The 26,957-nt window shown below is 37.4% G+C and overlaps 1 protein-coding gene across 3 annotated transcripts; it reads right to left on the reverse strand.

The window, feature by feature from the left end:
- Window positions 1-714: 714 nt before the first annotated feature.
- On the reverse strand, window positions 715-26,145 carry sec24b (SEC24 homolog B, COPII coat complex component). 3 transcript variants are annotated; one of them, XM_028009314.1, is made up of 24 exons: window positions 25,852-26,145; window positions 22,467-23,141; window positions 21,821-21,982; window positions 19,227-19,358; window positions 14,732-14,815; window positions 13,509-13,672; window positions 13,257-13,441; window positions 13,077-13,179; window positions 12,502-12,628; window positions 12,308-12,417; window positions 12,044-12,156; window positions 11,179-11,297; window positions 10,203-10,258; window positions 9,901-10,107; window positions 8,537-8,660; window positions 7,830-7,988; window positions 7,571-7,744; window positions 7,366-7,476; window positions 6,536-6,711; window positions 4,948-5,085; window positions 4,613-4,717; window positions 3,830-3,922; window positions 3,242-3,345; window positions 715-1,579 (listed from the first exon to the last, which is right to left on the reverse strand). In XM_028009314.1, the coding sequence occupies exons 1-24, from the start codon at window positions 25,943-25,945 to the stop codon at window positions 1,465-1,467; spliced, it is 3,630 nt and encodes a 1,209-aa protein (XP_027865115.1). In that variant the 5' UTR covers window positions 25,946-26,145; the 3' UTR covers window positions 715-1,464. The 3 variants fall into 3 exon arrangements, with proteins under 3 accessions (XP_027865115.1, XP_027865114.1, XP_027865116.1); XM_028009313.1 differs by having other exon boundaries at window positions 21,821-21,988; XM_028009315.1 differs by lacking the exon at window positions 19,227-19,358 and having other exon boundaries at window positions 21,821-21,988.
- Between the last annotated feature and the right edge of the window lie 812 nt (window positions 26,146-26,957).

The raw sequence follows: 26,957 nt of genomic DNA on the forward strand, positions 1-26,957 counted from the left end.
GTGTCTGGTGAATTTTTGGTTGAAATTTGTTTGTTCTTTATTCAGTGGGTAGAGAACCCAGAAATTTTGCACAAGAGTAGCAATACTTCATAATAATATTCAAGTAAAATTAAAAAGTATAGCATAGTAAAAATAATCCTAAAAGTGACTCAAGTAAATGTAATTGAGTAAATGCAACTTGTTACTAACTCTATGCATGCCTGCACAATGGCTGCTGGATGAGAAATGCTTCCCATTCAGAAACCATAGTCAGCAGCAGCTTATTTGAATTTAGAGGCTAAAAGTTGGAATTGTCTTTAAGCAAATTAAACTTTACTGCAACAAAGTTGATCTACAAAGCTAAATTAGAACAGAACAAATTGGCTCTAGGATTAAATATTTTGGTTTTACAGATTTTGTAAAGCAATTTTTGACTCAAAATACAAACATTGCTTAAAAATGTAGAGCTGGCTGTACACAAAAGATTAACAATATGCAAGGTGTAGCTATTAGATGCAATACTCAATGTCACAATTAACAGCTATAATTATTTATTTTCTGAATTGAATTAAGTTAAGCTAATTTCAAAAATTAGAAAAATGAGAAAAAGTAATTAAAGATCAGAAAGAAACTCATGAGATGAGAAAGAAGACAATGAAAAACTGTTTTCTTTAGTCTGGGATCAACTTTAAGTAATTAAACCTAAATAAGTAATTTTAAAAACTACACATTAAGTCAACGTCTTTTTTTCTTTTTATTTAATAAGCTGGTTCATAAATTATCACACATAAAAGATTCTTTTCAGTAGTTACAAAGTGGATATCGATCTTAGCGCTTTCAAAAATAAAATCAATGAGAAGGAAATTGCAGACGGCTGGAAGATTATGATGTTTGATGTATCCAACGTCCTCTCAGCGGACCAGGCGGACCAAAAGTTTAAGGAAAACTAAACATCCAACCCAGTCATGTTCCCAAGATGGCCGTCGCTTAGCAGCAGACAAAACCAAGACATGCTGTTTGCATTTCTAAGCACATGCCAGATTCTTGTTCTATGTTCTCCAGTGTGTTCAAAACAGGGGAAAGGTAGAACACAGAGGGCGAGTTTCAGGATACATTTCAACCAAAGAACAAAACAAAAATGAAAAAATAGCACGGGCTACATGTGAGGCTCACAAAAACAAACTGAACTAAGGAAGTGGCATCTTCATGGCTCGACTTTGATTCCTCTTCTCTGGATTGAACCGGCTCAATCTTCACCCGGTTGCTCAATCAAATCCATATAACATCTTAAATCTTCTCTTTCTGACAAAACTTTTGATTCACAAACTTCCATGATGGATTTATTCACCGAGTCCGTCTGAAGAATGGAGAGGAAACTCATCTGGCTAAAACTGGCCTAGCACTAGTTCACACTCAACGAGGCCAGAGACCCCTTTCCCATCGGCTTGCGGAACGTCTCAACGTCTTTCTGGGCGATACGGGAGCCTACTTGGACATTTGTTGCTGAATGTGCTGCAGAAACTCGTGGTAGGATGACGCCGACTCAGACCGGTCCTCCACCAGGTGCTGGAACAAGGTGGCCTTCGCTGACGCGTCGTCTCTGCGAGAAAAAAAATTAAAGATTGATTCACGCATATTCATACCATACCAGAATTATTGGCATGCGTTGTTGCAATATTGTACAAAAAGGCTAAAATGAAAAATTTGCTAAATGTGGCAGTTTATCTGATTAATCATCAGAATAATTGCTAGATTATATTGATGATTAAGAATAATTATTCAATTTATTGATCATGAAAGTAATTGTTGGTTGCAGCACTACATTTTGTACAAAAACCCCCCAACAAAGTAACATATACCAGAATTATTAGCATTCTGAATATTTACAATAAAATATTAATGAATGATTTATCAATTCACACTTTAAAGCATTGGTCAGGGTGCTTTGAAACCTTTAATAGGTAATCATGACTTCCTACTTTGCTCTAGAATAGGTATGACATGAAACAGAGGCCCAATACCCAAATAATGATACAAAACATTTAATCAAATCCACAGAGAAATGATTCCCCAGACAGTCAATCCAACGTTCATCCATGTGTGTTGAAGCTAAGTCCTACAGAAAACCTCAGGTTAAAACACATAGATCTATTTTGTTGTATAGTTCAACCTTTTCAAGTGTTATATGAGAGTGCAATATATTTCTGATACACATGATTTCATGTAAATAATCCATATAATGGGACATTTTTTCTGTCTGTATGGACTTGATTTGATCACACAGTTTGTTATTCTTCTCTACTTTATTTGCTGGTATCTAAAGTAAAACATACTTTTGTTTCAAAAGAAGATCTGAGGTGCTTTAAGGTGGGTTTTAATGGGCCTCCATCTGTTTTTGACATTAATTTTAGGGAAATGAATGTCAGCTCTGCTGTCATTTTACATTACCACACAAGCAGCCATTGAAATACCACTCAGCCCATTCGTCCCGACATCAGTGGCGTAAACATGTGGTTGAGTAACAATGCCGCACCACAAGAAGCTTAGGAAATTGAAACAATGCGTTCCCAGTAGATGCCATTACCACGACTCCCAACCAGTGACCTCACTGTGTTTTTACTCTGGAAATAGTCTCCAGTTGACCTCAGACCCGTCTCTTCTACAAGAAACCGTCTCCACCCGGTTTCTGTTTGTCATTCTGTTGTTTCATCATAACAATAAAATGAGGCTGAACATTTCTAACCGAATCCAATTACAACAACTTTTACAACAAAGCTTCATTATCTATAGTTTTGGTTCATTTATTGCTCTGAATATGTTTTTTCATCAAATGAATTATGTTTTTGAGTCTGCATAGATTGATCAACCACCATATTAGTTGATGATTATTTCAATAATCGATTAATTATGATTAATCGTTTCAGTCCTACAATGGAAGGTGGTTCTATACAGTGCAGGGGTCACTTTTTAGAAACAAGATCTTTTCCTTCTACTTTCCAAACATGCATTAATTTTTGTGCATAATGGGATGAGGCTTGTGATTGTAACAAAAACTTTAAGACATTTGAGAGGTATGAATACTTTTGCACTTTGGTCAAGAGGTGATACAAAATACAGTTTGAAATAACAATTAAAAATAAAGCCAAATAAAAACACATTTAATGGAAAAAAAGTTTTTAATAAACACCCTCATTTATGGGGGGCGGACTGTTCAAAAAGTAGCATCAGGTAGAGAGTGGGATGTGAGTCCGGTTCTGCTTACTTGACGATGTGGATCGGAGAGCTGAACGCTCTGTTGTCCTGCAGCCAGTCGAGAAACGCTCGGACTCTTTCCGACAGAGGAGTCTGCAGCTCTGGAATGTGACTCTGAGCGTGACAGGGACAGAAAGAGGACAACTGAAACATCAGCCAACACTGTTCTTACTATGTTTCAGACAATGTGGATTCCCTCTGTCATCCAAGTTACACAATGGAGTCAACAGACACATTCCTGTGGATGGAAGTGCGGGTGTGTAGGTAGCGCTGGGAGTAATCGCTCCATTGTTACAGAAATAAAAAACGCAGCGCAAACAAGAGGCTGACATTTGTTGTTTATTCTGGGTGTTTCCATCACACCCACCATGCAGTGATGGTTGAACTTTCTAGGTAGTTTAAAACAAAATCTGAAAAGCTTCACCAGCTAATCTGTTTTGCTGTATGAGTTGTTTTATTTTACAAGGCAAACAGAAAAAAAGCAAATCAATCATTTTAGAGAAATGATGAATTGCACCAGTGAGCTGCAGAAAGAGTTCATGCGATGCTGATATTCTGCAGTTTTTGTGTGTATTTTGCTTGTCCAGCTCATACTGACCATGTTGGGGGGAATTGAAGCGTAGCTGGAGCAGCCCAGAACATCACAGATAAACGTTTCGTTGCAGCATTTGCTGATCCAGAGATACAAAACCTGGAGAGACAGGAGGTCATCGACAAAAATCAGAACTAATCATAACTAATGTGGAGCTGCAATTAACAGTTATTTAAGTTATTGATTAATCGGTTAGGCTGCACAGTGGCGCAGTTGGTAGCACTGTTGCCTTGCAGCAAGAAGGTCCTGGGTTCGATTCCCGGCCGGGGTCTTTCTGCATGGAGTTTGCATGTTCTCCCTGTGCATGCGTGGGTTCTCTCCGGGTACTCCGGCTTCCTCCCACAGTCCAAAAACTTGACTGTCAGGTCAATTGGTTTCTCTAAATTCTCCCTAGGTGTGAGTGTGTGTGTGCATGGTTGTTTGTCCTGTATGTCTCTGTGTTGCCCTGCGACAGACTGGCGACCTGTCCAGGGTGTACCCCGCCTCTCGCCCGGAACGTAGCTGGAGATGGGCACCAGCAACCCTCCCGACCCCATTAGGGACAAGGGTGAACAGAAAATGGATGGATGGATGGATGGATTAATCGGTTATTCTGATGATTAATCTGATAAAAAAAAAACGGCACATTCTGCAGGCTTTATAAAATATGTGCAAGCAAGAAATGAGAAAATAAGAAAAACTAGAAAAGAAAAGCCAAAACTAGAGAGCCTAACTAAATGTGAGGTGGTTGAAGATACAACTCAGAAGATGGATTCCCATTTGCTGTACAGAGAAACAACCTTTACTTACGTTGCCACAGTCCATGAGGAACGCTCCATCTCTGCTGAGCCTCTCAGCAGAAAGATGCAGCAGGTGAGGCTGAGGAACTACAGTATCATTCAGATGGAGCGCCCCCTGCAGGACACACAAAAAGGTTTCACTCAATGTAACAGAATACAGAGACTACAAGTCTACAATCATAATGACAAATGTATAAGATAAAGACTGACTTCTCTGAGTGAAAACATGTATTTAACAGTTTGTCAACTTTCCACTTTTTGTGTAGCAAACAACCTGAATCACGGGAATACAAATTTTTAAACATGGCGATATGTGAATATGTTTTAGTTAGTTAAACATCCCACCTGGTCAGACATGTTGTCCACCCGGTACAGGTCAGGATGAAGCATCCGCATCAGCTGTGGCAGCGGCTGCGTCTTGAACTCACACATGGCGAAGATGCGCTCATCGAGTCGCGTGCTCGTTCCTGTCCGCAGCGCTTTCTGGAACAAACCCGAAAATATCTTCAGCAATTCATTTCTCTGATGTTGGTAATGTTTAGGATTGATGGAAGGATGATTGGCGAGAAGAGTGGAAAGTCGTCTGGATGGATGAACAGATGTGTGCGTTTAACAAATGGATGGATGGAAGGACTGATTGAAAGATAAGACAGCTGGATCAATGGATGTATTGAAGGATATTGGATTGATAGAGGGGCGTATTGAAAGATGGAGATATTCAATGGATAAATTGAAAAATTTGATAGATTCATCAAGGACTGGACTGACTGATGAAGGGGTTTGTCTGGTTTAAGTGGTGGATCCACAGATTACATATCTGTCATGATGGGTAAATTGATAGATTGATTGACAAAGGAGAAATAAAGACGTTTAATCAGCATCTTGTTGAACATTTTCATTTTAGAAACATAATATGCTACCCATAGCAAAGGGAACAGACTTTTTGATATTTTTTATGACGATGCCGTATGTTTCCAGGCTTGTGTAGGAACCAAATCTGTTTATTATTTGCAAAATTCCACTTTCTCTGTTTTTGTTTTTCTGAATTTCACTTTTTCTATTTTAACCATATTTATTAAAGCAAAAAGCATGTAATTATCATGTGAATCAGGAGCCAAAAAATCCAGATTTACTGTTTAGGTTCTACAGCTATAACAGAGCTGAATGATTTTACAAAAAGTGTTTAAAAGCATTTCCCCATAATTGTTTTAAAGAACTCAAAAATTATCTGCAAAACAAGCTTTTCACGTTTTATAAAAGAAAATCTATCTTTAAATAATGCTCCAGAGTTCAACTACTTTTAATAATTGATTAATCTATCAATTATTTTGATGATTAACCGAATAAAAACAATGGGACATTTTGCAGATTTGTCATTTAACCATTCATATCAGTTATTTAATTTTTAAAGGTTTTGTTGGCTCTAGTGGCCTTTATTTGAAAGTAGTTTGACAGGAAACAAGGTAATCAGAGAGGGGGAAGACATGCGGCAAATATCGCCAGGCTGAGAATCGAACCTGCGACCACCGCCACGAGGACTAAGTCCGCACGATACGTGGATCGTGCTTTGCCCCTGCGTCACCACAGCACCCCTAAATCAGTTTTTATAAAATATTAGAAATACATTAAAAGATGCAAATAAATACTTCAATTCATTTCTAAATAAGAAAAACATTTTCCTTTAGTCAATTTGAACCAGCGGAAGCTAAAACTGTGCTACTTTAGGAGTTCTGGTGAAAACAATGCGAAATGTATATATTTTTGCTTAATTACTGCTCCAGTTATGTTTTTTTCAGCAAATTGCCTTTTCTGAGTCTGTATTGTCCAGTTAATAATTAATTGATTAGTAAATTTGGTGACGGTTACTTCAGTAATCAATTAATCACGATTAATCGTATTAATCGTGATTAATCGTTTCTGCTCTAACTCCCACCTGTTTGAGAAGAGCCAGGATGTAGAGGGGGAAAAGTCGCATGGCTGCAGGGACGACGACCCCAGACTGCTGCAGGTTCGACACGCTGCTTTTGTAGGCGCTCACAAAGTCCACAACGGCGTTCACCAGAGCATCACGAGCATCTGACAGGCTGGAAGATATCGATCGATCGATGGCTGGAACACACAGCAAAGATCACTTATAAAACTGGAGGGGAACAAACACCTGCAATAATGACTGATTGTAACAGAGTTCGTAGAAAATTGCCACTGCAAAATTCGAGCAATTTCAAGTTTTCACACTATGGAGACAAAACATGCAATACAGATCATATAATTTATTACTGTTATTAATAATGTCTTGTGATAAAATTCGAAATTCTACTACGGGACAATGTGAACTAAAATATAGCAAATTTTTGTGTTTCTAACAAATTTAACAAAAAATATTCCACAATTTCAATGACTTTGTTGAACTTCTAAAAAAATAAGGCAATCTTTACTTCAGTTACACAAATGAAAAAGACACTGAGCCATTAGAAATAATAAATATTCAAAAATAAAGTCAAAAATGTTCCTGCTAAGTTTTCTGGCATTTAGCAATTAGAAATAATTTTTGTAATTCTAACTGACCCAAAGCCAGAGAAGTTTAGTCTGATTTCACTTCAGGTAGTGAGAAAAAAAATTAAAGGTGTCTTTTTGTTAAGTGTATAAAATTACCTGGTTTTAACTGTAAATAACACTTTCCAAATTTAGGTTTTAATCAAGTATTAGACTGCACCTTATTATGTAAGTTTATGTAAGTTAAAGTGGTAAAAGTTGTGAACTCACCCATGTTGGCTAGCAGACATGTGATAGCCTGAACATCAGCTCCGGCGTAAACATCGCTCAGCTGACTGACCACTGGCAGACACAGAGTGTGGACTCTGATCCGCCTTTTCCCTACACACCGACAAATTAGAAACATTACTTTTATTTCTATTATTTATTGTATAAGAGAATAATCAGTCTTTTCAGGTGCTGAATTTGGGTTTACCTTTACTGGACGTGTAGAGCAGAGCAGCCTGAAAACAGGCCAGAGACGAATCAGCAAGAGAGTCTTCGATGGACATCTGGACAGCGAAGGCAGAGTCTGGGTTCACATTAGCCAGGGACAGCAGGTCGGTGGAGCGCACAAAGAAGTTACCGTGGAACGTGTGGATGGATAAACCTGAAACCACATTATCCAGGTTTAAGAATGGCTTCAGAGGAACATCTGAAAATACAAAACGAGTGTCACATTTTGTTGAGGATACCTTTAGTGCATCGTATTCTCATGACGGCCTCGAAGCCGACCTTCCTGGTGAGGTAGCGATCAAGGTCCCTTTGAAACTTCTCCAGCTGCGCCGGGTTGTGGATGCAATGAAAGGAGGGGTAGTAAAAGACGCTGCCCGCCGAGTACTTGGAGACACAAGCTGAAAGAAATTATATATTTTTAGGCTTCAAATGTGAAAAGGATTGATTTAAAAAAATAATAAAACTCAAAACATTCTTATAATAAGGGGACTTATTATGCAAAATTCACATTTTCTACTTTCATTTGAGTTTCCACATCTGTAAATAAAAGAAAACACCCAGCTGCTTATTTGGCAATAAGTTAATGTTTTTTCGTGTCTGGAAGATGAGTCATTTCAAAAACCTCAGGAATGTAATGTCGCATACCAGCAGGCACAGCCTGTTACCTAGCAACCCCAACAGAACTCCGCCCATCACCTAGCAACCCAAGTGGAGCTCGAGCATGTTTGGTCAGCTGTGTGCGCTGTACAAAGGCTTTGGGATCAATAAAGTATTCCTGAATTTGAATTGAGTTTGAATTTTTGAAAAAATGATCAAGAATAAAAATAAATTGGTTGCTCAGGTTGAACAGATCTGGAGGAACATTTGAATTTCTTTATAATTGGAAATCCAAAAGCTTTTATCCTATAGAAGAATGAGAACCCAGACGTTTCAAGCCGGTTCTTACCCAGTGATGAAAGGTCGGCGTACTGTGAGCTGAGCAGGAACAGATCCACTCCAATCTGCTGCCCTGAGCAGTCCAGCGCAAGCTTCTTATAGAAATCTGTGGCAGGACCCAGGTGCTGTGCTCCCTGAAGAGTTATCAGTCAAATGTAAAACAAAAAGAGAGAACAATTTGAGAACATTTCCAAAAAGTAGATTATTAATAATTAATTTAGTTTTGCCATTTGAGATTTTTAGAAACCCAAATTCAGAACCTAAGACAGCAACGTGATGTCAAACGTAACTGAAAATATAAATATTACCCATACTGATAATATTATGCTACTTCGTACAATTCTGCAGGTTTCAGCAACTTAAATTTAAAATCTATATCACAGCAGAAATGTACAAAATAAAATTTACCATTTTATATATCATTAGCGCCATGTTTCTTTGGGCACAAAATGCACAAATATTCAACTGATGATGAATTTATAGTTTCCCATGATAGACCCAAAAAAGCTAATTAGCCAGCAAGGATATGTTAGCAGCAAGTTGGTGGTAGCCTCAACTGGCTCAAGTTACAGAACTCAACGAAGACATCTGCACGCAACTCAAATATTTGATAGAAAGTCCCACGATGAAAAATAAACAAATGAGATTTAAAAGTCCTGTCATGAGAAAATTTAAGACATATAGTGAACTTATTTTAGACCAACTAACATTGTTTTTAATGAATTTTAAATACAGGAAATTCCTTTTAGATACAGGAATTTAAGGCTGTCTGTAGTTAAGGCTAGGCTAAATTAATCACAATAAATAAAAATTTGAAATAACATTTCTAATTTTGCTTAACAGAAACACGCCAATTTTGGGAAAAAAAGAAGTTTTTTGATCAAAAGTTTTGTCGCTAGGATGAGGTTTCACATTTTTTGCATCACAAACCGGATGTTGCCACAGCGCAAACCACGAAGAAGACAACGACAGGAAGCAGCTGTTGTATCGTGACGCATGATACAACAACTTTTTGAATGATTTATTCACATGCTTTTAATTGCGACTCTTATTTAATGGAAACTGCCAAATTGTTGCTTTTACATTAGCGGAATACTGACGTAGTTTTGCACACATTTGTAATGGAAGGACAAAGCCATTTTTGGACATGAAAAATGTTTTCAGCCAAAACTGACAGGATCCAAACTCTATGGTGAAGTCTCCAGCCACACTTGAAGTGCTAACTAATAAACAGCTTCATAAGTAGATTAACGCAGCCTTCATTAAGGTCATTCAGTTGTTTCTTAGCACTTCAAATCTTGTCAGTCTCTACGGCATCAGATCCTTTGGTTCCAGAAACGTTTCCAAACTCTTCCATAATCAAAATCTATGAACCTTGGTGCTGGAACGCTGGTTCGGATCCTCTCTTGACTGCAGCTTCCCTGCTCCCAGAGTCGGAAGTTGAGTCTGGAACAGCGTGACGCGACCGCCGGTCGGCGACATGAGCTTGAAGGCGGCCTGTAAGGCGGGACCGAGAGCACTGTGCGTCTCTCTGCTCTGGCTGAACATGGCCGGCAGCGACGTCAACAGCTCCTTCACAAGCTGAGGAAGGAAGATCAATTTTAAAATCCTCACACATGGCGTGAACATTAGTCAAAATGTTCTTATGTTTTATGCCACTGCTAGAAGGCAAGTACCTCTTTACTCTCCTTTAGGTTCACCATCAGACTGTCATGTGACGGTATAAAAACATCTGCAAAAACAGTTATAGTGACATTAAAAGCAAAGAGTTTTACTATTATTTCTCACAAAATAGCATCTGGAAATGTTAAAACTTCTCCTTAAATCAAATCTTGGATCTCAAATTCCTCTTTCCAGGAGAAGTTGGCTGGTAGTAATTTAGCTTTTACCTCAAACTGCATGATAGAATTTAAATTCCAGAAAAGGGGTTATTTTTTTTTCTGTCCATAAAAAAATGTCCAGATATCTAAAATAAATTTAAATACTTTAAACAGATGGAATAACAGAAAAACATTAAAGATTAATCATAAAAATGGATGTAAAATGGGTGAAAATTGATTCAAAACAATAAACAAGTCAGAAAAATGCAGACCAATTACCTTGTTAGAAGCCATTAGCCCCACTCAGGTAATTTTATAAAAGATCAAAAAAATAATAATTTCTGATCTGCTGCAACATAGGATTTAAATATTCTTAAATAAAAATATTTTCTAAAAATCCTGAATTATTTTTTAAAAATCTGATTATTTTAACATGTGATGAATACACTTTGATCCAATTATTTAATTCAGAATTTTATAAAAGTATTGAAAAATGTATACATTTATTTATAACATAAACTTATATATAATTAAGTAAATTATTTTAATATAAATCTAAAATATTTAATCTATGTATTTACAATTTTAATTAAATTGTTACATACATAAATAAGCATATAATAACTTATTTAAGTATTAAAGTATGGAACATTTGGTCTTTATCAACTTAATTCACTAAATTCAACACACATTTTTCTCATCAAGTCAAATAAAAACATTACCAATCTTTTATAAATAAACTATTATTTGCAGTAATTACACAAAACCAACCAGCGGTTAAAACAGAGTTTCTCCACGTTTTTTTTTTTCTAATGGGAGCGAAGAGACGTACCGTCGATGTCTGACACCACCAGCATCTGTGGCTGAGACAGTCCCTCCTGGAGGTTGTAAAAATGGACGGTGTTGTCAAAGGTAAGGAAACCCACCTTGGTGCGCGCGTCTCCGGGCAACCTGAAACGCAAAACAAGCATCTGTCAGTGATCGTTTAGGCGGGAAAACGTCAACAAAACAAATGTTCAGGAAAAAACCTCCAATATGAGCTTTCTATGGTAAGGGTGCATTCACACCAGCCATGTTTAATCCGCTTTAGTTGAACTCTGGTTTGTTTGGGGAGGAGTAAATACATAATTAAACTCTGATGTGGACCAAAAACCAAAATTTTAGTTTGGTCTCGGTTCAGTTGAAGTGAACTTGAATCCATATGTGAACGCCTAGCAGAATGGAAACCGCTTCAAAAGCAGAAAGTAGACTAAAGGGAAATCTGGGTAAATAAAACCAAAATAAAAGTGCTAGATAGAGCTAACTAGCTGGAGAAATGACTCATTATCTTCAACTAAAGACAAAAGAGTACACTTTTGTGTACAAAAACATTCCTGTTTATGTTTTGTGAAAAAGGAAGTTGTCTTCTTCAGAGGTTTTTGTGTCGTTTCCTTCAGTGATTCTTGATGCAGCGCCACCACTGGCAAGGAAGGGAACAAGTTTTGGTTCATTTGACTCAGTGCAGTGTAAAAGCAAACTACACCAGCTGAAAATGTAACAAATGTTGCTATTTTTATCTCCAAATGAACAAGAATGTACCAGACTATGAAGTGGGAGAACACCTCAATGTAATGTTTTTTAAAAGACCACAAAAATAACCTGAGTCAAAGGAAAATGCAGTTTTCAAACTATGATTTCATTTAGTTGTCCAAACTCACTTGTCCAGGTTCTCCAGAAGTGATTCACAGAAGTACTTCAGGTATCCTGCCTCCAAGGCATTGTGAGACACGTCGAGCACAAACAGGTAGACTGCCGGCTGTGGGGGTCGCAGCTGACATCAGAGACAGAGACAGAAAGTAAGGTGTCGCGTCAAATGCTTAGATCCTTCTGTGTTTCCAATGTTATTTAAAGAAAAATACAACACCTCCCTCTAGTGGACAAGCAACCACATTGCAACAACAGGAAGTTGTGGAGAATTTTACCATATAGTCTGAGGAAGCGATGAACTCTACCGTTGAGTTTTGGACCTCTGGTCTCTTGTGAGGCTCTCCATATGACCTCGTTACCGGGTTGTACATAAACTCATCTGGAACTAAACAAAACATTTTTAAAAAGTCTTAGATTTTAATCAAATTATATAAAAGGATGAAGAAATCAGTACTTAAAAGTTTCCTACCATCGTTGACTCGATAACAGAGGTTACACTTCCACCTGCGCTGGTCCAGGAAGGTGACGAACGGGTTGATGTACGTCCGACACGAGCGACACCGCACTATTGTGTTGGATGTGATCACTGGTAGCTGCTGCAGAGAGGAGCAGAGAAAGAGTTAAACTCAAGTTCTGGCCTCTCAACTTGTTTTCTCCATTTTGAATCTTTTAGGAAAACAGTCCCTGATTTCTGCATGAGCAGGCGACCAAAACAGGCTTTTATTTCCACGTCCAATGGAACGTGGATGAATGCATACGGTTCTTAGACCCATTTATTTGTTTCAGGCAAAAGAAGAATTTTTCCAAATCAGTTTCTTTCACTATAAAACTTTAACAAAAACTGCAGGTGTGTGTCTGTATCTGGTGAATTTTTGATTAAAATGTGTTTGGTTTTCATTCAGTATGTAGAAAATCCAGTAAGAGTTGCAATACTTCATAATAAAATAAAAAGTAAAAAGTTAATTTTCTCAAAAAGGTTACTCTGGTAAATGTAACTGAGTAAATGTAACTAATTACTTCCCAGCTCAGAGTAAGAGCGGCTACCTGTAAATCTCTGAAGGGGTGAAGGAGGAGGCCCAGAGGGAGGCGGGCCTTGTTGAGTAGCGCCTGGGTTTGAGGGATGCTCGTCAAGGTGCACCTGAATGTTCTGGAGAGCAGAGGAACAGAAAATCAGGATCATAAGAAGAAAAAGTGTTGCACGACGAAGGCGTGTGACCAACTTACTGTGGGCTGCAGTTGACCTTCTTCAGATCGGGGCTGAGGTTCGGCTCAGGAGCCTCCAAGGGCCTGGAAGGGAGCAGGTTCCTCTCCTGCAGCAGGTTGACCGGCCTCAGGGTCTCCATCTCCAGCTCTGGGACGCCGCTCAACCCACCCAGAGCTGCAGAGAGCTGGGACAGGTTGGGGAAAGGCTGCAGAAGAAGAAATGGTTAGGAAAAAGAAAAAGTTTCTTTCTGCACAGCAGTTCTGTTCTGTTACCTGGGAGTACTGCTGGTAACCCGGCTGACTGTACACGCTGTGGGACGGGGAAGCATCAGGGCGGGAAGCCGGTCCGTGCTGATAGGCCGTCTGCATGCCATGGTAACCAAAGCTACCAAAGGGCGGAGCCTGATTGGTCATGTTGTTGGAGGGCGGCATGGAATCTGTGCAAAAGACATTTCAGCATCGATATCATCATTAAAACAGGAACGTTTCAGTGTTTTGGGATTTTACTTTAACTATGCCACTTTAGGAAGCTGGGATGTTTAATTTAATTTAAAAAGTGTACGGTGTAAATCATTCAATCTGCTCCTTCACAACTACTTAACATTAGGGCTGCTGTAAACAACGTTTTTATTAATCAAGTAATCTGTCAATTATTCGATAAAGTAATCGAATAAAATAAAATATTGATGACCACTGTCATAACAGCAGTATTAACTCAAGTCAAGTTCCTTTTTAAAGTGTATTTCAGCAAAAAGGAAATTCGAAGTACATCATAAAACTACACAAAGCCATCAATTATGAAACAAGCAGTAAACATTACATTTTGTCAAATGTTAAACATGTTGATCAATGTTTAACTTACTATTAATCAAAAGCAGCTCTAAACAGGTGAGGAACTCAGAGTTTCAGCTGTTTTGTAGTTTTCTGTAAGTTTATTCCAATATCAGTTTGTTTAATGTCATTAATAAATATTGGCCTAAATTTTCATATCTGTGCCTCCCTAATAAGCTTAGAAAGTTAACCTGTAGTTAACATGGACAAAACGTATACAAAAATCTGAAATTCTATTTAATAATCATAATAAATTGTGTATTCTCCAATTTTCAGTTTACGTATTCATCTCATTCATATTTCGCTAATGTTGGGGGAAAAAAAACACAATCTCTTATTTGCGATATTTCCATTAAACAAGAAATTATCTTTGTTCACAAAGTAAATCATTAAAAAACACGCTGCACCATCATTATCCTACAACTTCCTGTCATCTTCTTGCTGGTTGTTGATCATGTGACTCGTTTGATGCAAAAAAAAATGTTTCCATTCCAGTTTTGTGAAATAATAAAATAATTTTAATGCAGCTGAAAAACCAGTTCACTCTAGCACAAAAACACGTTTTGTTCTACATTGGTGTGTTTTGATTGAGCAAACTTATTTTCACAATTCCAAGTTGTGTAATTTTAAAGTCAATGGGAATGCAGTTTGTGGTGATGAGGTACCTGGATAGCTGCCGCCTTCGAGGGAATCATAGTTGTTGGGAACTGGAGAGGCGCTGCCGGTACTGGAGGAGGAAGTGTCGCCGCCTGTGAGAGACAAAAAAAAACAAGCAGGAAGGATTTAAACATTTATATAAATATTACTCAGGAGGGACCAAGAATACTGGGTTGAAAGAGAACAAAGAAACAACAAACACGGTTAAAACAAGACATTAAATCCATGTTGAGAGAACATTAAAGAAGAGCTTAAAGTGTCAGTAGTAGGTAGAGGCATATAAAAATCAGTCAATGGGAAGCACAAGTACAAAATCAAAGAAATCAAAGTGTGGATTTTTGTTTGGTGAATGCAATACTTTAACTCCCTCGGGCCTCTGAGAAACAGAATGAGAAGAGCCAGAGGAGCAGCTTGAAGCAAACATGAAAGCCTGTCTTTAAGTCCTGAAGGACTCGTTGTGCTGATGTTGTTTTGTGGGAAGCAGAGGCTTCAGAGGATTGGAAAAATGTAGAGAGAGACAGAAACAGAGATTTTTACCAGCACCAGAACCTTCTGAGCTGAACTGTACCACACTCAGAAGCCCAAGTTAATCAATTTAAGGTGCTAAAAAAAGGCTAATAAATACAGAACTGAAAAATAACCTATACAACATTCAGGGTTAAACCACTTTTTATGGTTTAATCTTCTTAAAAAACAGAAAAATAATAATCCGCAGCAAGTTTGACTCATCATAGACAAACTCTGCCTAGTGAACGCAGACGAGAGTTTCTGATTGGCTTGTATAAAAATCACAATTAGACGCCGATTTTTGACAGAAGAATGAAAATCAAACTCGATTTGCATTGTTATTTTACAGAAAAGCTTTACACTGATCATTTAAATGTATTTAGAATAAGTGGTGTCATTTAATTTTTTCATATTGTTATTTTTTGTGTGTTTCTGGGAAGACTTGGGAACTTTTCTGAATCCTGTTATTCGTTTCTGGATGTGAACTGAACTTGTTTCTGTGTTGTAGAATGTCTTCGGATTATGTTTTTGTGAGCTGGTACTAAATTAATTTAACTGAATTAAAGTAATTAGATGAAACATGGAAGTGGATTAGACATCCACTTCAGACATCCAGGGCTTTTTATGCAGTTTGTAGTGATGATGAAGTGATTTTTCTGGATGAACAAACAGAAAAGTCAGACATGGACAATAAAGTTCTTAATCTGATCAAATTTTAGTCATGAGCCTTATTCTAATCTTTAATCAAGTTAATTGAAGGGTTTGTAAGAAATTATTTGCATTTTAATTGAAAAGCCTACAGTAAACATTTTTAATTAAGCATTTTTGTTGAATAAAATTATTGAACAAATAAGACATATGAGCTCAACAACAAATATGTTTATTGTTTTTAATCTGTTATTCAGGCTATTCAGCCATTAGATTGGTGCAAAGTGCTGCTATGTCCATTCAGCTGTTTGCGAATGTCGCTTGTGCATCAGTCCTCTGGCTACAAATACGCAAGCTTCACATTAGGGCAAAGTGTGAAACTTTGTCTCTAAAAATAGTATGTTGCTTCAGATAAACAAAAACACAGTTTTACAGTGTGCAAAATATATTATTAAATTAACAAATCTGCTCCTGATGGCACTGTTCAAACACTTATAGTAAAATGTTCATGATTTAAAGAATTTGTGATGTAGAGGAAGCAAGTGTATATGTTTTTTTATAATTTAATATTGTTCAGCAAGCTAAATATTAAATATTTGAATATTTTGCTAAAAGTAAAACAAATTGAGCCCATCTTATTTACCAGGAATAATAACAGTAAATTTCCTTTCTTTTTGTCCTCCACTTTAATATTTATAGAGGACAAAATGCTCAAATATAATTTTATTGAGTGCAAACAGAGTACACACGTTTCCCCAACGCATGTCCAACTCTGGGCAGGATTTCCATAAGGATTAGGTGGACAGAATATTTGAATGAAGTCATTAATCCATGTGGGTCAAAGGGAGAGATCAGCAGCAAACCAACACACAGCAGGCCTGAAGCTGGGAGCTCATTGGACAGAACTGGATCCAATTATCTAGCAGTAAATCTGAGCAGCAGACGCCGGGATTATGAGCTCTGAGAGAAGCGGACAGCTAAGCATTCTCAGAGACACTTGTTACACCTTTTCCTACAACGCTCAGCTCAGTGAGAAATCTCTTCTCATGTAGCAAGACTTTACATCAACCTGGTTCCATCACAGATTATTCATGATAAAAACACTTTTCAAAGTGTTTGATGTGCTTTTAAAAGTCACACTAATATTATCTAGTTAGTGCTGAGAAGAAAAGGAAGATTCACAGAATCTGAAATGCAGGAAGCAACATGTGCTAAAGTAGTACAGACTAATAAAAGAAAAATTATATATATTTTTCAAAGTATACAGATTTTGCAAAGAAAGAAACACTGGATTTGGTTTTTAACATGCAAATATGGAAAAAATCTGAAGTTAAATCAAGGAAATCCACATTAGTTTCTTTACATTGCAAACTCAATCTACAATGTATTTTGGTAGGATTTTATGATCAACAGGAAATAATGCAATATTATAAAGAGGGAGGTTAGTAATAGAGATTTTTTTCTGAAAAGTATTGTGCACATCTGGATCCAGTCTCCTGACTGACAAATTAAGGTTTTTTTGGATGTTTCAGCAGCTTTGCGTCATTATTTTAGGAAGGCAATTATTATTATTTTTTACCTTGGCCTCTAAGACTCAATGTTTGAACAACTTTAGAGAAGTTAATTTTCATAGAAACATTTATGAATGGATTTTATTTTATTTTACAAACTCTAAAACTATTTTAGCAAGCAAAACAAAAAGAATATAAGATTATTTTTATATATTTCGTACCAACTTTGTACAAAACAAGTTGTCTAAACTCCCTCAAAATAAAGACTAAAATTATTTTGTCTATAATTTAGCACAAAACAACAATTTCAATGTTTTCTGCTGAGAGCTGTTTTAAAATAAAAAAAAATATTATAATTGTGTAAACAACAGATTTATATGGCAGAATATTTTCCAATCTGTCTAGCTTAATTTAGAGAGATAAATTGATGTTTTGCACAAAGACACAAAGCGTGTTGCACCGAGAGGATCTGAGAAAATCCTACGGGACAAACAGTAAGCTAAAACAAGCCAAGCTTTTTATTAAGGGACATGCTAATGCCTGCTACCCAGACTCTCCAGTGAGGAACAAGACAGTCAGTAAACAAGCTGAGAGAGAGGCTATATTTAAACACATGTTAACCTCTGGCTGATAAAGCTACAGAGGAGTTGCTACAGACAGAACACCAGGAAGACTGACTAACGGCACCATTTACATCCCTAACATGCACAAATTCGGGAATACAACATTATTTCTTAAATGTAATAGGTTGGTACTGATTTTAGGTTTTGCAATCTAGCGGATTTCAGATTAAATATTATATAAACAGGAAAATATATATATAAAAGTAAGAGATTCCCAAATCAAATATTGAGAAAATCATAATAATAATCAATAATCTAGGTCAACTCAAGCACAAGAATAAAAATGTGACACTTTCTTATTCCTTTAAATGCAAATACACGACATTATGGAAATTACAGAAAAACTATCGACTTACTTCTAGCACAAGTTAATTGTTTGCATTTCAAATCCAAATACATAAATGACATTTGAGCATGAATGGAAAACATTAAAATGAAGGATTGCTGTAGCAGCAGCGGCATTTAAACCGCATTTCCAGTGAACCATGAATGATGCAAAACACTGTTAGTTCAGAGGTCAACTGTTGCCTATAAGCTGTAAACATTCTGCATACATAATGCAAAATGATGCAGCTCATGCCTAAAGCTCACTGAAAACACTAATGGACTAAATAATTCGTTTTCCAGTGCGTCTTAGGGACCATCACTTCAGAAGATCTGGGCTAAACATATTTACAGAATTCTTTTCTATATCTTAAATGCAAAATGTAGATTTTTCTTTTTACAATTTTGGCTTAATTCCTGTTCTGAGTGTGTTGTTCTTTCAGCAAAAAACCTTTTTAAAGTCTGTACTCCACTTAACAATCGATTACTAAATTAGTTGACAATTATTACAATAAATGATTCATTATAATTAATTGTTTTACCCAACCTAAATCTTTACATCCCAACAGCATCAAAATGACAGATTTTAATTTTTTTGTGATCTTTCTAAAAGGAAAAACAAGACAAACAACAGAAAGGTTATATTTCAAAGAATACATCTGCATAAAGTATGAGAACTGTTGATTTAGACAAAGAAGGAGGGATCTGATTAGGCAGTAAATTGATTAAAGAGGATTTGCTTGAATAAGATAATTTACTCAACAGGAACAGAACCGTGTACAGGACAGGACATTTCAGGGAATGGTGATGCTTAAAGGAGCTGATGGGGATAAAAAAAGCAGAAACAGGCGGGAGAGGGGTGAAGTTTGGAGGTAAAAGCTAAAGCAGACCTGCTTCCTCATCCTCATCCTCCTCCTCATCATCATCATCAGTGCTGGATGACGAGGGGGCTGCAGCTGCGCCTGAGGTGGTGGCAGAGGCTGAGCTAGCTCCACTATTAGCAACATATCCGTACTGCAGGCCTGTTGGAAGGGGGATTGGGAGAGGATCATCAGAAAACTATCAGGACTGAGCGACTAACAGCACAGTGGCTCGGAGTGTGTGTGTGTGTGTGTGTAATGTTTATGAAAACAATCTGCATTTCCCCTCAGTCTGTTTTCCTTCAGTATGGAACAAAACTGCTTTTACCTTTAGAAGAACATTCATTGTTGTTTTTTTCCTAAATAATATTATCTAAGAACTTTTAAAACGAATAGTAGTCGACCTTTTTTGCTTATATATCTAGGGCTGGACAATACGGCTGAAAATCTTAACAGAGTAAAAGCGTTTCACATCAGTCGATATTCATAATTATTAGTTTATTTGTTTTAAATATCTGAAATAATTTGAAACTTGTGGTGTGGGATTTTCTGCTTTATCCACAGTTTTCACTCCATGGCGTTGCTTTTTTATTTTTAAGCAGTAATAAGGGACAGTGAAACATTCAACTGCTGCTGCAGCAGTTAATCTACAGGTTGTTGCTAGGTAACCAGAGCGTGAGTTGCTAGGTAACCAATGAATGAGCAAGTTTGTTGATTCCACAGTTGGTTTTTTTTGCCCCACATCCTCCAGAATGCTGTGCTGTTAAGGATCGGAGTTCGGTGAATAGTCTATATATTGAATATTCTATCTGATATATTATCTATTGATAATGATCACGCGTCTATTGGAATATACATTGCTATTGATTTATTGTCCAGCCCAACAAAACCAGAGTTAAAAGAACGGCAAAATGACAATTAAAAGAATGAGGTCCTCCCCAATTATGAGGCAAAATACAATTCAAATATCCCAGATGATAAACATGTATTAATTTTCTTTATATATCACAAGCAAGAGGAAAACGTCATGAGCTCCCATGTATTCCTTATTCTTTTATCCAATTTTCTTTTCTAAGGTTGACAGTTTGAATCAGAAGAAAACAATTATTTAAAACAGACAAATAATGTGGAACCAAGCTAACATTAAGCATAAAGAACGGCCCAGACATCAGTGTTGGGGGGGGGGGGGAAATCATATGAAGTTGACAGGAAACCTGCCAAATTAAATGAAGAGTGGGCAAATATGCAGTCAAAAGTATATCAAATATTAAAAACCAGAACTCAATATGATATCCAAGTACCTGATTGTACACACATTGTATTACTGAAACAAACTGAAATGTTTGTGCCAATAAGCAGCCCTCTGTCTAAAGTCTGAGGCTGTGCAGGTGGGGTTTCAGAAACTAAAAAAGAAAATACAAGTGCAACTGGTGCAGGTTTTCTGCTGTACTACTGATAGTATCAGCAGAGAAAATTATGGATCAGACATAAATAAACTAGCAGCACATTTCTGACCCTAAAGATTTGCATCGAGGCTCAGACACCTGCAGATCTGAAAGCGTTTGGTGTGCACAGTAGATTACATGCGTGCTGAACTAAAAGTGCAGCTGTGATCATCTAAACCAGCGGTGTCAAACTCTTTTTCGTTTTGGGCCAAATCAAGATCACGAGTACTCTTAAAGAGCCGGTTGTGCCAGAATCTATTGATAAAACCTGTTCACAAACTGTTAAAATATCAATGAATTCTTAAGATTAAATAATATTATTGAACATCTTTTCAGTCCCTCCAGGATTTCGCAATATTTTTTTTTTTTTGCAATTTTTGCAATAAAAAGTGTTAGTGGCACTAATTTGGAAATATTTGCACTTGTTTATGATGGTAAATTTGACTTTTTATTACTCGCTGTATAGATCATGGACTATAATCTGACATCAATTAGGGTTGAGGCAGCTGTTTAGTACAAGTACAATGTTTTTAACAATTTTTTAGAAAGATCTGCAATAAACTCCCAATAATTAGCTAAGAAAAGTGCTGGGATTTGTTGATTTTGCGTGAATTTCCACAATAATTCTCAAGAAACTGGAGGGATGATTGATATAATTTTGCAGTAAACAGACAATAACTGCATTAATTTGATTGATAACATTATATTTAAGCACACTTAGCGTGTAGTCTAGAATCTAGAGGGCCACACAAAAAACCTACAGCGGGCCGGATTTGGCCCACGGGCCTTGAGTTTGACACATGTGATAAACCTTTCACAACCCTTCCACGTTGGCTTAACGCAGGTTTCACTGTCAGAGCTAAGCTAAAAGAAACAAAACAAAAACGCTAGTCTCTGTGACTTTAAAATAAAGTCTCAGATTTTTTTATACAGATCAGAAAATCTTGATTTTTAACAAATTAAATCTTCAAAACACCAAAAACCTGATTAATCGATTTATTGCTCAGGTCTAAAAGAAAATAAAGAAATGATACGATGCGCAATTCTGTCTGTGAGCAAAAGATCTTCAAACACAAACATGCATCTTGTTTGTGAAGCTCCATTTTTGCACTTTTGTAAATAAACAGGCAGACGTCTACCATTTTTCAATATAAAACAGAAAAAGAAGCATTTATTTACCTTGGTGGCGGCTTGGGGAGGAATGGACTGAAGTGGAGGGGGTTCCTGAGGGCGGGCGGTCTCCATCCGCACCTCCGCTGCTTTGTGTCACCCCACTGTAGGAGTTGTAGTTGTGAGGGGCCTGATTGCTTTGGTCATAGTGTTGGTGGATGTTGTTTTGGACTGCAGCTTATCAAAGACAAACAAAGAATCTGGTTATAGGATGACTAATCTAAGACAGAACCATTAAAGTTTGGAAAATAGAATTAGTTAAGAGTCAGAAATTGGCAAGACACAATCTGTCAGTTAATTGAGTGGGTTTGGCAACAACTGACCAATCAGCGGTCACAATTTGATCCAAAGTGAAACGCCCTTAACCTGGAGGAACTGAACCCGCTTTACCTGCAACAAATTTGTTGCGGTCAAAGAGATTTGGTGAAAAAAATTTAATAAGTCTGAAAAATCGTAAATGTTCACATGCAATTAGAGATCATAAGGAAAACCAAAAGCTTTAGCATTGTGCCATGTTATTTAATAAACAAAAAATAAATATTAAAGTTCAGTATGTAACCTTTATAAAAAATCAGTTTTTTCCACATTGCCATGGCGTCATGTCAATTGGCGAAGAAAAACAACAACAACCCACATGATGGAACTTTCTCCCTACCTGTGCTTCCTTTGCCATTCACTGTCGCTGCCGTTTGATGCCCCGTGCCGTACCCCGGCTGCACAGCCGTCGAGGCTGGAGGCAGGGCGCTGAACTGATGCAAGGGCGCGCCCATCTGGGTGGACATGACTCCAGCTGTGGAGGTGTTGGAGGAAGTGTGGGGAACATACTGGCTGCTCGCTGGGCCAGATGGGTATGAAACATTTGGGTAGACAGGAATGCCAGCTGGCGATGAAACCAAACTAGGATGATGCTGCTGCTGCTGCTGATGGTGATGATGATGATGGCGGGGCTGTGCTGGAGACGCTCTGTATGATTGTTGACCATAGTAGGGCCTGGAAGTGGTGTAGAGTGCTTGCTGCTGCTGGAAAGCCTGTTGGTTGAACTGGGCATTTGAAGGTGGAGGTGCTAAAGATGGGAGGGTGGCATATGGCTGAGAGGGAGGTGGAGCAGAGTATGGAGACAGTGCTACTTGATGCTGAGGGAGTTGTGTTTGCTGCTGCTGCTGTTGGTGGTTGTTTTGGTAGTAGTTCTGACTGTGGGCACTGCTTGCGATTGATGCTTTGCTGGGAGCGGAAGTGGCATGGCTGGGGATGGAGAGGTAGCTCTGTTGTGGAGGCGGGACACCATAGTAACCTGCAGGAGGGTACATGGATGGGTGGGTTGGTAGTGGACCTGTAGAGAAAAAGAACAGATGTCAAAACAAGGCGGTCTACCTTTCAGGCCTGAAATCTGAATGAGCCTTCAGAGCCACATAAAGACAGTTACAAAGTCAGCCTTTTATCACCTGAAGAACATTTCTAGGATTAAATGACTAATGACTCACTAAAACCAGGAGAATATAGCAGTTCTAAAGTCCTTACTCTGGCTCCTTGTAGCTCAAAGAACAGACTTTAAAATACTGTTCTTAGTTTATAAATCACTGAACGGTTTAGCACCATAGTACATAAAAAACTATTGTATCAACCTTTCAGACCACTGAGGTCTACTTTGCATCCCCAGAACCAGAATTAAACATGAAAAAGCAGCATTCAGCTTCCACACACTTCTCAACTTCCATAAAACTGCAAAACTGCTGAAACACTGAGTGTCTTTAAATAAATATTAAAAATCCACTTGTTTGGAGTCGCTTTTAATTTATAGTAAGTAGAACATTGAGTAGCATATTTTATGTGTATTTCGATTATGGCGTTTGACAAAATGTAATGTTTATTGCTTGTTTTATAATTGATGACTGTATGATGTTTTTTATGATGTAAAGCACCTTGTTACTGAAATGTGCTATACAACTAACTTCAGATGTCGTTGTGTATGTAAACAGATTAAAAACTCCCATAATTACATAGAATACCCTTCAAGAAAACATTTAAATTGTCAATCAAATTGAGGTGTCAAGTGCAGCACTAGCCATGTTCAGCTTATTCCTGTTGCCATAAGTTTCCAAATTTTCTTTCATTTTCATATTATTTTTTAATATTGTCCTAATGAAAATATACTGTATTGGAGCATATATTATAACTTTATTCTTTCTGCTCCTTTTCATTCATTATTTACTTAGTTGTTACATGAACTTTTCATATTTATTATTGAACGAATGGAATACAAAAATAAAATGAAGACAAATGAGAAAATCTGTGTTTTTATTTGATCATTTTTAGGGGTTTTAATATTTTAAAGCATTTAGCATCAAGCCACTTTTAATCATGTTATGTTTTTGTGTTATGGCAAGTTTTGAGTTTGGCAGGAAAATTGATTCATCTCACTGTAACTAAGCTACCTAATGGCATCAATAAATTTGATTGATTAATTTGAAATACAGCTATTTAAAAATCAACTTCTGCAATAAGACCTACTTTTATAAAACTACACTATTTTTAGTCTCTAAACAGGAATAATATGTTTTCACAACTGTTACAGCAGAATAAAGACTGGAGAGATTATACAGCATCAGGTTACCAGCAGTGCAACTACCACAGAGAGGAAGAAAGCTCAAATTGATGATTTATTTCTGAATAACCCTGAGGAAAGCCCCGAATCCCACAAGAGATGTTGGTAGCCTTTCTGCTGGTTCGCAGGTTCTCGAGTGAGAGTACTCTCACATCCCTCGGCATCATGGTGCCTCAGCTAGACTACAGCAGACAGGAACGCTCTTCAACTGACATCCCAAATGAACAAACATAAAATCAAATCACCTGGACTGAGGTTGCAGCACTTGGAAGCGCCTCAAGAAACAACCAGACTGCACGCATCAGTACCACCAGGTAGATATTACGAAGCCTGCTGCACACCAACAAATCTGATCTAAACACTAAATTCAATTATACTTAAAACTGCAACTATAATTTACAATAATTACAGCACTCTGCATTTATATATCATGTGTATAGCCGTGATTTATACTCTCATTTCAAATCCCATCTATATTTACAGTGTTAACAACAGGCTAATATAAAACTATAAACTTGCTCAATCATATACAGAAAGGTACGTTGTTACACAAACGTTTATAAACAGACATATTTTTGAACAGTATCGCTGTTTCTCTTGCACAGATCTTTCACCATCTGTCACCGTTTTATCTTACATAAGACCCTCTAAGATTTAATACTTTACCTATTTTTTGGTCCTTAATACTTTATCTTTGTTATTTGTAGAACTTCAAACCTAATGACACTGTATAGTCTTGTGGGTAGCAGAGTTTATTATTTTATCAGAAAAAGGAATACAAAAATCAATTGGACTCAAAAGTATCAAACTTTCTTTATCTTTCATATTTGCAATAAAAGATGAAGCCATAAAGTTAAAGTACATACAATCCTAGGGATTAGGTAGGAAAACTTTAAATGATAATAATCTGTAAACACTGCATAGCGACTGACCTGTAAAATTAGTTAAAGTTTTACCTCATTTTCTTATATCTGCTAAACATTTATACATATTCAACATATTCAACACTCAGGATTTGTCGCATTTTAAATACGCGCTCATCAGACAACATAAAAATACATGTAAAAGCTAGTCGTACCTGCAATTTGAAATTAATAGTTGTTTTCGGGACTTTTGCTATTAAGAGTGAAATGATTGCGCACAATCTGTCTCACTTGCTAACACTTGGCTAACTTCAACCCCGTTATCTCCATTGGACTGCATTAGCTTCGAGTTAGCAGGTCTTAGCATTTAGCTTTACCGCGAGATTGAATCATCACTTCTCTCAAATAAAAAAAAGGGCTTCCTCTTTTAAATCAAATTAAATCCCTTCAAAGTAACAGTGGCGAAATAAAAGGCATAACGAAGAAACAGAAGGCAGAGTACAAACAACAAGCCTCCACGGCGCTAACATGCTAACACCAGCAGGCTGGCTAAGCGCATCCTCCCGGCCTGTTACCGTTCTGACAGGGGGGCGCAGCTCCACCGTTCGGCGTTGGGTTCTGGTTGAATCCCGCAGAACTGTCGAGGTTTGTGAACCCCGACGCAGACATCGCGCGGTCCTCCCGTTTTCACGTCCGGAAACACAAGAGTGAGTAAACACACATGAGCGTCTGTGTCCCGAAGCCTGGGTACCCCCCACCCGCCACAGAAGCGGCAGCCGCTGATGGTCGATGAAGACCCGGGCAGCAAAGCCAGGGAGGTACGCTCAACTAGTGAGGATGCTTAGCGGCTTAGATGACACCTGCTAGCGTTCATGTCACTCCCTCTGCTGGATTTTCTATGCAAGTGTTTATTTTTTCACATAACAGGTTGGGGATTCATTCACTGATCATGTTTAATAAAATATTTAAACATAATAGCGTTAAAATATCCACGAAATTAGACCATGTTAGCAACTTTTTTTCATGTACAATGTCCCATGAATTTTTAATTTCTATTTGCTTAACAAATACTTTCATAAGTCTTGATATGCAAATTGATTTCCAGGAAAAAAGGAGTTTCAAATAACCAGCTGGTGCGCCTCTCAACATAAGAGGTGCACCAGCTGGTGCCCAGCTGTCCAGATTTTTTTTTTTTTTTTGTCTAAATCTGGACAAAAAAAAGGAAGCACATATCAGGTGTCACTGAAATGCTTTTAATTATTTTGGGGTTTTTGCATTATTACTGGGCCACAGTTCTTCTGCATTATTATAATTTTTGATAAACAGTTGCAACATTAAAACATATTAAATGGCCCTATTTACTGAACAAAAGCACCTGCTAGATAAAATCCTTCAGGCCAGTTGGACTATCTAAGCCGAAATAGGTATATGTCAAAATGGCCTAACTCAAGCCATTCTAGTGGATGTAATTCTTGTGGCTGCTGAAGCTGTTCTGATAGTTACAGAAATTGTAAGTCTGAGAACATAATTAAAATGAAAGGTTTAAAACAAATCTGTTTTGTAAATAATGGACCTTTCCTCTGCTTTTTGAGTTTTCGTTAAATACTGAAACAGAAATATTTGTAGCTTTTGCATTTTATATGAATAGTCATAACTTTCCTTTCATTCACTTTTTCTATTT

The sequence above is a fragment of the Xiphophorus couchianus genome, chromosome 23 (genome assembly GCF_001444195.1).
Source record: "Xiphophorus couchianus chromosome 23, X_couchianus-1.0, whole genome shotgun sequence".
NCBI classification, from domain to species: Eukaryota; Metazoa; Chordata; class Actinopteri; order Cyprinodontiformes; family Poeciliidae; genus Xiphophorus; species Xiphophorus couchianus.